General features: G+C 45.1%; 1 protein-coding gene across 2 annotated transcripts in view; it reads right to left on the minus strand.

Moving 5' to 3' along the window:
* The window catches only part of ENTREP2 (endosomal transmembrane epsin interactor 2), a 404,596-nt gene that overhangs the window by 54,516 nt on the left and 334,172 nt on the right, over positions 1-15,908 (minus strand). Inside the window, exon 4 of one of the 2 annotated variants that reach the window (XM_057725224.1) lies at positions 23-157. The exons of the other annotated variant lie outside the window; for it this stretch is intronic. Within the exon in view, the coding sequence (XP_057581207.1) occupies positions 23-157 (135 nt within the window). The remainder of the gene's footprint in view (positions 1-22; positions 158-15,908) is intronic. 2 annotated transcript variants of the gene reach the window in all.

A 15,908-nucleotide genomic window follows, 5' to 3' on the forward strand; every position in this document is an offset into this window, starting at 1 on the left:
GGAGCAGCAGAGCCTGGGTCACCTTCAAGGTCAGCCGCACAGCGTTGCAGTCCTCCTGCAGTGGGTTCAGCTTCAGCGTCTCCCCGAGGTTGCTGCAGCCCGATGACTGGTGCTGCATCTCACAGCAGACACACACCTCGACACTGTCGAACTTAATCTAGACAGGGGAACACAGACAGAGCTCATGGTTAAAACCAGGTGCGCACTTGAGCTACACGCTTAAGAACACCATGTAACAAGCATGCCATCTCACTTCCTTAATATAATAATGTCAAAATGATTGTTTTAGGACTTCCTACGTGGCGCAATGGGTAAGAATCCACCTGCCAATGCAGGGAACACAGGTTTGATCCCTGCCTCAGGAAGATCCCACATGCCATGGAGCAGCTAAGCCTGTGTGCCACAACTATTGAGCCTGAGCTCTAAAGCCCATGAGCCACAACTTTTGAGCCCGTGTGCTGCAACTACTGAAGCCCACGTGCCTAGAGCCCGTGCTCTGCAACAAGAGAGGCCACCACAACGAAGAGCAGCCCCTGCTCAGTGCAACTAGAAGAAAGCCCATGTGCAGCAATGAAGACCAAACACAACCAATAAAATAAATAAATAAATAAATAAATAAATTTAAAAAATTCTTTTATAGACTAAAGCCATCAGAAACACCATTAGGAATTATTTAAAATTCCTATTTTAAAAGCAACTAATAAAAAATAAATTTGAAGAAACCTAAGCTATATAGTTACAGAAAATTACATGAAGTTGAAGATGGAGATGTTATCACAGGTCTGTGCCTTGGCACATTCTGCTCCCATGGTCAGCAGCTCCTGTCTCCCTTCATGGCCTGGCAAACTCCTACTCATCCGTCAAGACCCAATTCCAGCGCCATCCCGGAGGCCTTGTCTGCTTTCCCTCTTAGGAGCTGCTTGCTTCTCCCCTGCTGGAGACTCACTTTATCAGCAGCAGAGACTTGCATCTGTGTGCCCCCGAGGGCGGCTGCCACATCTTAACCATCACAGCGTTCACAATGCCCATGAGGTGTGGGCCTTTAATAAGGGCTGAATAGATAAAAACACCTGGGAAAATTAAAAACTATGGAAAGAAAAAAACATAACTCAAGTGTTTTTAAAAGCCTGGACCCGCAGAGGAGCACTACAGAGCACACCTGAGCCTGACCTGCAGCCTGCAGTGGACCTTCCCGGGCTGGGCTGCAGAAATGAGAGAGGAATCACTGCACTGCACACGCACCCAGCCATCCCTACCTGTTCCCACTCCTGGTCAGGTCATCACATACGCACTCAACTGATCACAGCCTTGGACTCAAGGGCGTTGTCCATGGCCAAATTTTCATCTACTTTAAACCTCCAGATAGCTTATCCTTTACCTATTTTATACCTCATATTTGCTCTTTTCATTAAATCATCTCAAATAATTGATGATTTATGTATCTGAATCACTACACATTTGAGTGAGTGGTGTGAGGGGACCTTGTGTGCCCAGGATTGCTTGTAGTGATTCTCCAAATCTGTGCACGGGCCTGGGGGTGGGGGAGAACTGAGGGATGGAGGCAGGGGGAGGAGGGTGGTGCCCGCACAAACCACTGCCCCAGCCACGGCCACCCCACCTATGGCAGGAGGGGCTGTGGAAGCTGCCTTTAGAGATGCTCATGCTTTTAGAGATGTCTCCAGGCTGCAGAGTTGAAGCCCAGCTAAAGGAGCCATAACAACGCCCCAAATCACACTCTTAGAGATGGTGCAGCCCACACCTGACCCTGCACCTGACCCTGGAGGCCCACAGGACCCACCACCTGGCAGTGTCCAGGGCCGCTGCTGGTAGGGAGGTGCGGGCGAGACTAAGGTGAACAGCTGTGGCTCTCTAGCCACCATCTAACTGAAATCTCTATGGTCATGTCATTGGCAACATTTATTTCTGGTCCCATTTAGAATGGATAAACAACAAGGTCCTACTGTAGAGCACAGGGAACTATACTGAATATCCTGTGATAAACTATAATGGAAAAGAATACAAAAAAGAATGTATATATGTGTATAACTGAGTCACTTACTGCAGAGCAGAGATTGGCACAACACTGTAAATCAATTATACTTCAATAAAAGTTTTTTTTGAAAAAAGTAACAAGGTAAAAGGTAAAATTGCTAAAAAAGTAAAACAAAGGTTAAAAAAAAAGGTCAAAATTCACACCAAGTGCCCCTGCCCAACGGGGTTTCTGAGTTCCCCAGCCTCAGGTGCTGGGTAGACCCTGGCCATCAGAGCTGGGCACCTGCTTGGGGAGAGGACTGCTCTGCCTCAGAGTATCCTGAACCTGAGGGCCAGCACCGCCCAGAAGGGAGGCCGGAGGGAGGTGGTGGACAGGCTCTCCTGGTCAAACTCTGCCCAGTCTCCCCTAAGCCCTCTTCCCCATGAGCCTCAAATGTGGCCTATAAAGGCCTGAACACACAAACATGCTCTACAGCTCAAGGTCACATCTCAACAGGACGTGATCTCCCTGAAAGTGCCTGCCTGAGAAAGCCCAAGGCCACCAGAAGAACTTGCTGCTTCTCCCAGCCTCGGGAGAGGGTCCATGTCGCAGCCTCTGTGGGAGGGGAACCTATCTCCGGTGGCTGCCAGCCACTGGCACAGACAGCTGGCATCTTCATGTGGACCCTGCTGACCCTTTGTGATTTTCTATTTCCCTGATTCTACTGAGGCCCCACTCATGTTCAAGTTCACACTCGACTCTCCCCCCAGCTGCCACAGTCTACTTCTGATGAAAACCTGTCCTTGTCATTTTGGGGACCAGCTCTGCTCATCTTTGACAAGGGCCAGCTCCGGGAAGCTGAGGCTGATACTCCCCCACTAAGGTAGCCCCAGAAGTGCCTCGTCTTGGCTTCTCCTCAGGTGTCTTACACACCCGCCCTTGGCCCCTATCTAAGGCACCGAGACTGACAACAAGAATGAACGGGAAACAAAATTGCTGAAATCTGAAAATCCCTGTATGGAACTTTTATGTATGGACCTCTTTGGTAGAAAGTATTTATTCTGGAGTTGAAGGCAAAACTATGTAAAAATTTTAGGAGTTGATTTATCTCTTTTCTGAAGCAGGCATAAGACAGTATGGGGGGAGGTGGCTATGGGGACAGAGATGGTATTGAAGTGACAGGGAGCCACGGGCACCCAGTGGCCTGTGGAGACTGGGGATGGCTGTGAGATGGAAGGGAACATTTCAGAGGCCACGTTGTGTGCATGACCTTTACTCCCTTCTGTATAATGTCAGCATGCTCTATACAGGCAGTGATGTCGTGTCTAGTACCCACATGTTTACCCAAACTATCTTTGCCTGAACAATAGAGAAATGGAGGCAGAAAACCATACAAACAGAAAGATCAACCATGTTCATGGATTAGAAGAATCAATATTGTTAAAATGACTATACTACCCAAGGCAATCTGCAGATTCAATGCAATCCCTATCAAAATACAAATGGCATTTTTCACAGAACTAGAATGACAAATTTCAAAATTTGTATGGAAACACAAAAGGCCCTGAATAGCCAGAACAATCTTGAGAAAGAAAAACAGAGCTGGAGGAATCAGGCAACCTGACTTCAGACTATACTACAAAGCTACAGTAATCAAAATAGTATGGTATTGGCACAAAAACAGAAATACATATCAATGCAACAGGATAGAAAGCCCAGAAATAAAATCTACATACTTTTGGTCAATTAATCTACAACAAAGGAGGCAAGAATATACAATGGAGAAAAGACAGTCTCTTCAATAAGTGGTGCTGGGAAAGCTGGACAACTACATGTAAAATAATAAAATTAGAACATTCTCTAACATGACACACAAAAATAAACTCAAAATTGATTAAAGACCTAAATGTAAGACTGGATACTATAAAACTCTTAGAGGAAAACATAAGCAGAACACTCTTTGGCATAAATTGCAGCAGTTTTTTTTTTTTTTTTTTTTGGATCTACTTGCTAGAGTAACGGAAATAAAAACAAAAACAAACAAATGGGACCTAATCAAATAAATATGCTATTTGAAGCATTTTATCATGGATTATAAATGAATACATGAAAGTTCAAACAATAAAACTGTGAGAAGGTAACACAGGAGAATATCCTTGTGACCTTGGGATAGGGAAACACTTCTTAAACATGGCTCAAAATGTGTTAAGAATAAACAAACGATTTGTGTTTAACTACTTGAAATTAAAAACATTTTTCTCCAAACAATGCCCATAAGAGAGTAAAAATAGGAGAAGCTTTTGCATCACATGTGACAGATGACTCATATCCAAAACAAACAAAAAACCTTCTCTTAAATATTAAGAAAAAGACAAACAATCCAACATGAGACATACGATACTGAGCCCCACCATAGTAATCTGAGAAACAGAAATCAAAATAAAGTGAGATGTCATTACATCCCCATCAGAATGGCTAAAACTGAAGAACAATGACAACAGACAACACCAAGTGAGGATAAGGATGTAAAGTCACAGGAATGCATACAGTTCTGTGGGGTGTGAACTGGGACAACAATGTTAGAAAACAGCTTGGCATTATCTACTTCAGTTAAAGATTGCTCCCCAGTCTAATATAATACCCAAGAGATATTTCCATACTAGAACTACACCCAACAGATATGCATGCAATGGTAACAAAAAACGTGTGCTGGAAAGTTCATAGCAACATTACTCAAAACAGCTTCACACAGGAAAGAGCTCGATGTCCATCAAAAGCAGAATGGATGAATGAACTGTCTTATATTCATACCATGCAATATGATAAAGCAGTAAACATGAATGAGCTACAGCGACGTACCACACAAGTACACCACATATCATAATGTTGAGCACCGGCAGCCAGACACAAAAGAAGAAATACTTCTACTGAAATGAAGTTCAAAACACCAGACAAAATTAAACTACAGTGTTCAGAGATGTATGCACAGTTGGTACAACTATTAAAAGATTAAAGATGTGACTATCTTAAAGATTAGCATAGTGATTATCACCCATGGAGGGGAGAGGGGTGGAGAGGCAGTGAACCGGGAGTACGTAAGAAGGGCCTTGGGATGCTGGCGATGCTCTATTCCTAGACTTCAGTGGAGGTCACATGGCTATTTGATGCATGATAAATTGCTAAGCTACATATTTTTGTTTTGTGCACCTTCCTATATGTGTTTTGTATTTCTCAATGGGAAAAGTTAAAAATGGATGGGCTTGCTCAAAAGTAAATGAAATGTAAAACTTAAGTTAGGAAAAGCATGAAAACTAATAGAGAACAGGAAAAAAGAAATTTAACAAACATAGAAAGTGAAATTAATGGAATAGAAATAAAGCCTAATGATGATTCTTGAACAGACCAAAAAAAAAATAATAATAACACAAATCCCTGGTAGGACTGATTTAAGAAAAAAGCCAAAGCAAACAACATTAGGAATGAGAAAGGAGATTTAATTATAGATGTCGTAGAGATTAAAAGAATATGGGCAGCTGTACAGCCATAAATTTGAAAATCTAGAGGACATGGATAATTTCCTAGCAAAATATAAACTATGATACTGAGTCCATAAAATGCAGTAAAACTAAAGACCAATAACCATAAAAAAGATTGGAAAGTCCAAAATGGTATTTCAGGCTGGGTTTGCTCTGACCTTTAATGAAAAGATAATTCCTATGTTTTAAAACAATTTCAGGCCAAGAGACAAAGAAGAAAACACCCCAGTTACCTTATAAAGCTAGCACAATATTACCATCAATTCTGAAAAGGAAAAACAAAAGCTCTCCAGCCCCACCAACAAACCAAAAGGTCAATTTCTCCTTTCAGTAAAACTTAAAAAAACACAAATATTCTAAGCAAAAAACTGGCTAATTGAATCTAATTCCATATTAAAAGAATTATATTCCATAGCTGTATTAAAAAGTAATCTTGAATGCAAACTAAACAACCTAAGTCAAAATGCCTTAAACAAGAAAGGGAATTTATAGACTCATAAAACCAAAACCAAAGAGTCCAGAGTTTGGAACTCAGGTATGGCAGCAACCAGGTACTGAAATGGTCTCAGCGCTGTCTTTCTCAGTCTCTGGCTACCATTTCCTTAGGGTTGGCTGTGTACTCAGAAAGCATCTCCTGAAAATACATCCAGAACCTGGAAGCTTAGCATCCTCAGGTCAATGTGTGTGTTCTGACTGCTGCAGCCCCAGGCCTGGCTGGCCACATAGGTAGCACAAGGGAGAAGTAAAACTTTGTTCTGTTAAACTTTATGTACTTACTTGTTTCCAAATCCTGGGTTACCCTGAAAAAATACCCAAGGTTCATTTTAGAAATAGAATTTTAGAACAATGGTAAATCTATTACGAAAATATGTTCCACCAACAAATCAAAAGAGAAAAATCATATGATCCTATAAATAGATATCCTAAGAGACCACTGCATAAAATTTAGCAGACATTCATAATAAAAATTCTAAGTCAATTAAGAATAGGAAAAAACGATTTAAATCTGATAAGGCATTTTTTTTTCCTAAAGCATTAGTGAGCAATGTAGTCTTTTTTTTAAATTAATTTTTTATTTATTGGCTGAGTTGGGTCTTCATTGTTGCGCGTGGGCTTTCTGTAGTTGCTGAGAGCAGGGGCTACTCTTCATTGTGGTGCATGGGCTTCTAATTGTGGTGGCTTCTCTTGTTGCAGAGCAGGGGCTCTAGGTGTGCAGGCTTCAGTAGTTGTGGCACATGGGCTTAGTTGTTCTGCTGCATGTGGGATCTTCCTGGACCAGGGCTCGAACCCGTGTCCCCTGCACTGGTGGGTGGATTCTTAACCACTGTGCCACCAGGGAAGACCTCATAAGGCTTTTATCAAGCAAATATCAAAAGCAAATATCATTTTAATTAGAGAAGCAATGAAGGGAATTCCACCAAGATCAGGGATGAGACAGTTATCCACACACATGACCACAATTCTACATTGTTTTAGGAGCTCTAACTAATTTAATAAGATAAGAAATTACTGTAAGGTGTGTAAATATTAGAGAATTAGAGAAGATAGAATTATCTTCTCAAATATGACTGAATATCTAAAAAATCTAAGAGACTATAATAAAATGATGGGAATTAAGAGCATTTGTTACATTGGTTATAATAAATATGATACTAGTAACAACAAATTAAAAATAAAAATGGCAAAAAATATTCTACTCAAAGGAACAATAACAAATATAAGATACTTAAAAATTAAAGACAACAATTTAATGACTTATGTGAAGCTATGTATAAAATGCTATTGAGGCTTCCTAGGTGGCACAGTGGTTAAGAATCTGCCTGTCAATGCAGGGGACACAGGTTTGATCCCTGCTCCAGGAAGATCCCACATGCTGCAGAGCAACCAAGCCCGTGCGCCACAACTATTGAGCCTGCGCTTTAGAGCCCATGAGCCACAACTATCGAGCCCATGTGCTGCAACTACTGAAGCCCACGCACCTAGAGCCTGTGCTTCGCAACAAGAGAAGCCACGGCAATGAGGAGCCCGCGCACCACAATGAAGAGTAGCCCCCACTCACTGCAGCTAAAGAAAGCCCCGCGCACAGCAAAAAAAAAAAAAAAAAAAAAAAAAAGACCCAACACAGCCAATAAAATAAATAAATAAATAAATTTATATAAAAAATGCTATTAAATGGCAAAAACTCTGGTATAGGAGATGTGGGTCATTCTACCTGGCCGCCTGCTACCACTGAGCCCTCCTCCCAGTTTGGGGAATCTCTTCATTATGAGTTTTCCACTTTTGCCAGAAAGGCTTCCCCAGCCCGCCTTGTAGCGAGAGAGCAGGCAGACGCCCCAGGCTCCCCCTGTGGGACATGACACGCCTGCAGGAGATCTAGGTGGGAGCTTGGGATACAAAGAGGCATGCACTAAACCGGCTCCACCCTGGCCCTGCAAGTAGCAGACATGTGCCCCTTCCAGAAGGGCAAGAGCTGGGGTTCTAGGAACAGCCTCCAGAGCCCATGGTCAGCAGGGTCAGCCACAAGCCCAGGGGTGATGACAGGGTCCCCCTCACAGCAGTTCCTTGATGTGGTTTGGGACATTACTCCTTTCCTGGCTTTGTAGCCCCCAAACTTGATTTCTGGCCATTCTGGAGACTCTGAGCTATTGGGGGTTCTATAATAATTCCTTCAGGTGGAAAATAGCTCGAGTTGGTTTCTTCACAACTCAGAACTTGGACTGGTCATATGGCCTGAATCTGTGGAGGGCATAGTCAGTTCTAAGTAGAAATCTGTGACATCCCGAAAATGCTGGTCCTTCCCAGGGAAGCAGGTGGGCTGGTACCCAAGCCAAGTCCCAGTGGAGTGGATGGAATTGGGCAAAAGTATATTAAAGAATATTCAGAATAATAAATGTGCAAGAATTATCCCCTCAAACTGGAAAAGAATGATAATGGGAGGAGTGGATGCCTTAACAGACAAACACATCTCCCAATGATATAATCAAAACATTACGGTAAAAGCTTAAAAATAGACTAAGAGTTCAATGGGATATAGTAGGTTCAGAAATCAGACCGATAATCTAGAGGAATCTAGTATACGAAAAACAGCCTTTCAGTGCAGTAGGAAAAACATAGTTTCCAAACAGAAGGGTGCTGACATAATAGGCTATTCATCTACAATTGTCTCAAAACATAAAAAGATATTTTTTTTGTTTTTATTGAAGTATAGTTGATATACAATGTTGTGTTAATTTCTGTTGTACAGCAAAGTGACTCAGTTATACACATATATACATTCTTTTTCATATTCTTTACTATTACGGTTTATCCCAGGATATTGAATATAGTTTCTGGTGCTATACAGTAGGACCTTGTTTTATATCCATCCTATAGATAATAGTTTGCATCTGCTAACCCCAAACTCCCAGTCCCTTCCTCTTCTGCTCCCACCCCCTTGGCAACCATAAGTCTGTTCTCTATATCCATGAGTCTGTTTCATTGATATGTTCACTTGTGTTGTATTTTAGATTCAACACAAGTGATATCATTTGGCATTTGTCTTTCTCTTTCTAACTTATTTCACTTAGTAAGATAATGTCTAGGTCCATCCATATTATTGCAAATGGCACAATTTCATTCCTTTTTATGGCTGAGTAATATTCCACTGTATATGTGTACATCTTCTTTATCCATTCCTCTGTCAAAGGACATTGTCTCCATGTCTTGGCTATTGTAAACAGTGCTGCTATGAATATTGGGGTGCATGTATCTTATCGAATTATAGTTTTGTCTGGTTATATGCCCAGGAGTGGGATTACTGGATCATATGGCAGTTCTAGTTTTAGTTTTTTGAGGAACCTCCATAGTGTTCTCCATAGTGGCTGTACCAATTTACATTCCCACCAACAGTGTAGGAGGGTTCCCTTTTCTCCACACCCTCTCCAGCATTTATTATTTGTAGACTTTTTGATGACGGCCATTCTGACAAATGTGAGGTGATACCTCACTGTAGTTTTGATTTGCATTTCTCTAATGGTTAGTGATGTAAAGCATCTTTTCATGTGCCTGTTGGCCATCTGTATGTCTTTAAAGATATGTTTGACTAAGAATCTAAATTAAAACAATAAAAATACAAGACTATATAAAAGAATTGGTTGCAGAAAAATGGATGTATGGAGTCATTTGAAAAGCAAACCAAGAGTCTCAGAAGCTATGAAATCTCAAACAAAAGGCAGACCAGGGCAAAGTATGAAGGATGACTGGCCAACCAGGCCTGGAGCTGAACAGTTGGCACACACATTTCCCACCAAGGCTGCTAAGCTTCTAGGCTGTGCGTCTGGAGCTCCTGGATATATATTTTCAGGAGATGGGCAGAGTTAATATCCCTAACAGCATCAGGAATGAGAAAGGCGACATAAATACAAAAGCAGAGGGGATTAAAAAACAGAAGAAAATCCTGGGACTATCAGTAAATTTGAAAATCTAGAAAAAAGACAGTTGACCCTTGAACAACACAGGGGTTAGGGATGACAACCTCTGTGCAGCCCCAAATCTGTGTATAACTTTATGGTCGTCCACCCCCTGATTCAACCAACCACGGATCCAGTAGTGCTGTAGGTCGCATCATGGAAAACAATCTGAGTGTGAGTGTGGACTCCCGCAGTTCAAACCTATGTTGCTCAAGGGTCCACTGTAGATGGTTTTCTATGAAATAACCAATTAATAACATTGGCATATGTGGAAAAAAAGAACAGGTTTATGAAAACACATAAAGGGTATACACCATGGAAGAATCTTGCAAGGCAGCAGCCAAGGACATCTAGGAGGCCTGAAATATTTACCATCTCCTTCAGATGCTCAGCTAGGTGGAAGTCCCTCATCTCCCCTGCCCATTGGTGACTCTGGTAAAGATTCCAAGTCCTTGAGAAGAAGTCCAGTTGGAAACAGCTCAGCTGGGCACCAATGACACACACACACCGGGGAGATGAGCTGTCCCCAAGAACGGGCCCAGGGAGCCTTCCAAAAGCTCCTGTGGTTTAGAGTCTCATCAACCCATAAAAAGAAGCCATAAGGAAGGCACCAAATGGGTATCTTCCTTTCTTCTTCCCATGGAACCACATTGGAGCCCAAGAGTCAAGCTCCCCCACTGGCAGTCGGCACCTGACATGACCCTCGAGCAGGGGGCACTTCCCCGAGGCTCCAGTGAGTCCTGTGCTCTTATCAACTGGATACAGTCTGGCTCTCCCAATCGAGTCTGTTTTCCCACACCTCAAAAACCTGAGAGGAATGATTTCACATGACCATGGCCCTACCTTGGCATTGAAAACTGAAGCCATTAATGTAAATGGCAAGACAGCTTCCTCCTGGGGAAGAAGAAGGGAGAGACTGGGCTCGGCTGGAAAGCACAGTTCATCACATCAAATAACTCTTCAGTGACCCCAGGGAATGGACATCAAAATCAATCTTTTCCTTCAGTTATTTCACTGAGTTTGTGATTAATTCTATGAAAAATTCTGGAAGCCTCCTGATTAGCTCCCTGAGCTCGACAGCTCAGTGTGAGGAGGCTGGCACATTTATCTCAGGAGTGCCCCTCCATGTTCGGGTCACTGGGAGCCACACAGCAGAGCACTGCAGGTGAAGCCGTGGTACTTTCACATGAATCTCTTTGGAGGATTGAAAAGACAGCCTGGTCCCCCTAATTTATGGCCCATCAGCCTGTCTGGGAGGAGAAAGGGCTTATACAGCAGAGAGGGAGGGATGTCCCGCGATTCTCTTACAGAACCACAAAGGAGGCAGTTATGTGACCTTCAGATGCTCCAAAAGGGAGGTAGAGGGAAGGCTGGACCTGGAGGCTGGGTGGTTAGAGGGTCCCACCTGCTACAGACTGACCCAGGCCCAGCCACTGAACCGCTCTGAGCTTTGGAGTCCTGAGGTCACTGAGAACATCAAATGAGGTTATGGAGGTAAAAGTAAGACAGACTGGGACCTGGGACCCAGGACCCGGGACCCTTTGTAGCAGGACAAACATCTTCTTAATCAACAAAATACAAAGAAACTATACGGGATTAAAAATAAATGCACAGTTGGGGTCAATTGTGGACAACAACATACAAAAAGCCCCAAAAGCCCAACTGCCGCTGCTGAAGAGCCGGGAGCAAAAGCAGAGTGTTGGGAGCCAAAGCAGGGTCCTGCGCTTGCCCCCTGCACACACCACCACCTGACCCACGGACCCGCCCCTACCCTCACCCCATATAAGGAACCAGCTTGCCGCCCCTGCCCCCCCCACCTCAGGGAGTGAGCAAGGGTACCTTGCTTGTTTGTCCTCACTCCCCCCCGTTGCAGCAGGGGCCCCCATAAAGCCTGGCCTGAATTTCTTGTCTGGCCTCTCATCGATTTCTGTTGATTAAGGAGGCCAAGAACACTGGTTGGTAACAAAAGTGCAAAGTGCAAATGTTGTTAGTGGTTGGTGTTCTTCTTACTACTGTAATTGGAAACTAGGTTTGTCAAGACTCACCCCCATTTTCAGATATTTCTACGAGTCTACTGCTTCTGTAGACATCTGCACTCATTAGCCCACGAACTCAGCTCACCCAGGCCCGGCCCTGTTCACTCCGAGTGACACCTCTGTCCCACACGTCCCTGCACACGGCAGCGGAGGGGTCCCGGAGCTCTGGCCCTAATGCCGCAGGATGACAGGCCCTCGTGCTGGGGGACACACACGACGCTGGATTACACCGCTAAGACCCCAGAAACCTGAGTGACCGTGTGACAGCATGATGGACCCTGAAAACGTAATGCGGAGTGGAGAGGTCAGACACAAAGGGCCACATGGTGTCCGACTCCACTCATGTGAAATGCCCAGAACAGGAAAACCTATGGAGATGGGAAGGAGATGACGGGGTGTGTGTGTGTGGGGGGGGGGGGGTTGTGGGGGCACAGGAGGTGATAGACAAAGGCTCCAGGGTTTCTTTTTGAGGTGATGAAAATGTTCTAAACATATCGGCGAATATACTAAAAACTACTGACATTGTACGCTTTGAGTGAGTGAATAGTATGGAATGAATTATATCTCAATAAAGATGTTGAAAGAAGAAACAATTACCACCACACTGTAATGATAACTGACTGACTTGGTTTAAGGATTTTAATCTCTTCAACATTCTGCCAAAATGTCTACTATTCACAGGTGTGCCGTGAACACGGGACGTTTGAGACCCACGAGCCCTAGTTCTCCACCACTGTCTCCCCAAGTGACCTTGCCAGGAGCTCACATTATGGGGGCCCGGGGTCTTATGACAGTGGACCCCCCCGCCTTTCCGGGCGTCTTCATCCACCTGACCCCACAGCCCTGCAGCCGCGTCCCTTCCCAGCCTCCTTTCCCGGCCTCCCTTCCCGGCCTCCCCCGGCATCCTGGGCACTTCCCGACTCTGGAGGCCCCAGGGTGCCTGTGTGTGCCCAGAGAGGTGGTGGTCTCACCATAGCTGGGGACGTGTCCAGCCAGGCACCGTGGGGGAGTGGGGGCCGATCACCCCAGCTCCCCTGCCAAGCCAGAGACAGGGCCTCCCGTACCAGCCCCACCTGGATCCCGCCCACCCCCCCCCCCCCCGCCACCCCAGGGGCCTGAAGGAATATTTCAGGCGAGATAACCCTCGCTGTGAGCCGTGAGGCCTGGCCTTCTGACCATGTGACTCTGCCCCCTGAAAATACAGAAATACCGAAGTCTCAGCAGTAGTTTTTTTCAATGGAAATATATTTGGCAGATAACAGTGTGTAAGTCCGAGGTATACAACACCTCAGCAGTTTTTCGGTTCATCCATGCTCTCTGCCTCATCCAGCCACCCACATATGTGCTGGCACACAGGCATGTATGTTTACGAAGAACTCTAAGCAGACACTGAGCTGTGATAAATATTAGTAATGCTATGACGTGGTGACACTCACTGAGCTTGTGCGAGCACTGTGTTAAGAGCGTTCCATTCTCTATTTTCACCTCTCTTTACAAATGGAGACACCAAGCCTCAGAGAGGTTAATCGACTTGCCCAAGGTCACAGAGCCAGTCAGTGTCGGTGCCAGGACTGAATCCAGAATTGTACTTACGAGTCTGCACCAGCCTTTCTCCACATCACCTGTGTTCAGACACAGCAGATTGCTTCTCTTCCCAGGACATGCTGCGACTTTCAACTCTAGCCTTTATTACAGAGTTCCCTCCCTGCTCTGCCCCCTCCAACCAATCCCTTCCGGAATCACATTCCTCGAGGCCCAACTCCATGGTCTTCTCGGTGATGCAAGCTTTCCTGATCTCCATGGTGAGATGTAAAACTTCTGTTCTCTCTCCTCCCAGACTCACCGGTCATTTCTTAATGATGGCACTCACTTTATTTTGCTTTATGATGGTATTGTAACTCTACATTTTTGTTTCTCTTCTGAAAAAGCGGTTGTAGCATCCTTGAGAACTGGACTCACTTTTGTGCCCCCCACAGTTAGGATGGAAACACGGACACACATCCTATCATTGCTCCCTCTTTTGCTCTCGGTAAACACAGCTTCCATATTTTCTCCCCATAGAGTCCAGATACAGCCTCAGAATCCTACTTAACACACAGCTCTCAGTACATGCTGACAGATGATAAAAGCTGGCACTTGAGGTGAAACCTACCAGCCGTATCAGATATGCCTATAAAAAATGCTTCTGACCAAATGTACATATGGATACTGTAAAATGTTGATGCTTACTGAGGAAGGACTAGTTTATTCTTTAAACGTGCACGACCCACTTGGAAATGATTAAGAAATGTTGGCACGTGATGAGGTCTCCTCACATCTGCCCAGCAGCTGAAAAAACCTAACTCCCCTGGGAGCTTCGGCACCAGGGACATCCCACGACTGCGGGAGATGCCTGCACACAACAGATGTCAGATTCCTAAGCAAGTGGAACAGAAATACACTGCTGGGGGGAGTGGGAATTAGTACAAAGCCCTTTGGAAAGCTGTTTGTCAGCACTGACCAAAGTTATGTGTCAGTGTTCCCTATGACCCGGAAGTTTCACTTCCAGGCATAACAGAAAGGTGTGGAGGTGTCCATCAGAAGATGGGCACCAAACCCCATGCAGGTGCCATCCTCAGGAGCCCGACCCTGGAAGGAACCCCACAGCCATCAAGAGGAAGAAGGGAACACTCACTGCGGTGGGTTCTTATAATAAGAAACCAGAGCTACCGGCGACAATGTGACTGAACAGACAGTCTGAATGAAAGCAGCAGGAAACAGAAGGGCATGTAATGTATGACTATTTCTATAATGCTGAAAGCCAGGAAAAGCTCCTTTGTGTCAAAAGAGGTTAGGATGGTGGGTACCCTTGGGGAGGGTGAGCACCTGGGAGTAGGAGGAATGGGGGCTCCTAGGATGCTGGTGATGCTTCTGAATCTGGTGTTGGTCCCATGAATTTGTTCATTTTGCAAAAAGTCACAGAGCTGGATACTTGCAATGTGTCAGGATGAGATCTTTGAGGGACGGTAGGAAACCAAAAAGGCAGCTGCATTTTGATCTTGGCTCTTCACATGCTACCTGGGACACACTTGTCTCATACCTGAGGAGAGGAGGACAAGGAAGGATAGATTTTCCAAGACTCAGCACAAGCTCCTTACTCTGAGCAATCTCCTCTGCTCCCCCAGAGGGACTGAGCCTCCCGAAGCTCAAGTCTCCTGCTCCCCACGCACATCTCTTTCAGAGCACTGGTTCTCCTGCAGAGTGCTGTACTCAGCTGTCACCCCATCAAAGTGACAGGGCCCAGTTCCAGGACAAGGGCTGCCTTTTCCCCTCTGCATCCCCTGGGGCTGTGCAGGGCCTGCAGGGGTGGCTGCTCCCAGTCAGCTCTGAAATAAACAGATGGCTGAAGAATGCTATGAAGGAAGATGGGTGCAAAGTGTCAGTTTGGTTAATTCACTTGGCTCTTAAAGGCTTCATGGAGGTTTGGGATTCATTATGTTTTCTATTTTCTGTATTTTGTGATGCTTTGACATCTTGGAGCCTTGCTGATCCTGGAGAGACTGCCTTTCCAGGGCTGGCTACGTTCTGGATAGGGAAAAGCTGGCCTGGGAGCCTGCCTTTCATGTGCAAACTGCAAATCCAGAGCCCACACCTACCAGCTCCTTTATCTCTCACACTCCCAGCCAGTAGTCCCCTGCCCTAAATACCCCAGGCCTGGGGTCTGACAAGTGGGGACACCCCTCCAGCCTGAGCCTGCTGACCTTATTCAAACCAGCTGATCCTAAGCTTGCTCAGAGCACCTACCCTGCCTCCCCTATTCCTTCCATGAAAACCACAATAAAGGCTCACGCCCTTTGCTCTGTTGGCCTCCTGACCGGTCCTGGTGCTTCCCCATGTGGCCCTGCCTGAACTGGTGTGCCCCCTCTTCTTAGAAACT

This window comes from Hippopotamus amphibius, chromosome 2, assembly GCF_030028045.1.
Source record: "Hippopotamus amphibius kiboko isolate mHipAmp2 chromosome 2, mHipAmp2.hap2, whole genome shotgun sequence".
NCBI classification, from domain to species: Eukaryota; Metazoa; Chordata; class Mammalia; order Artiodactyla; family Hippopotamidae; genus Hippopotamus; species Hippopotamus amphibius.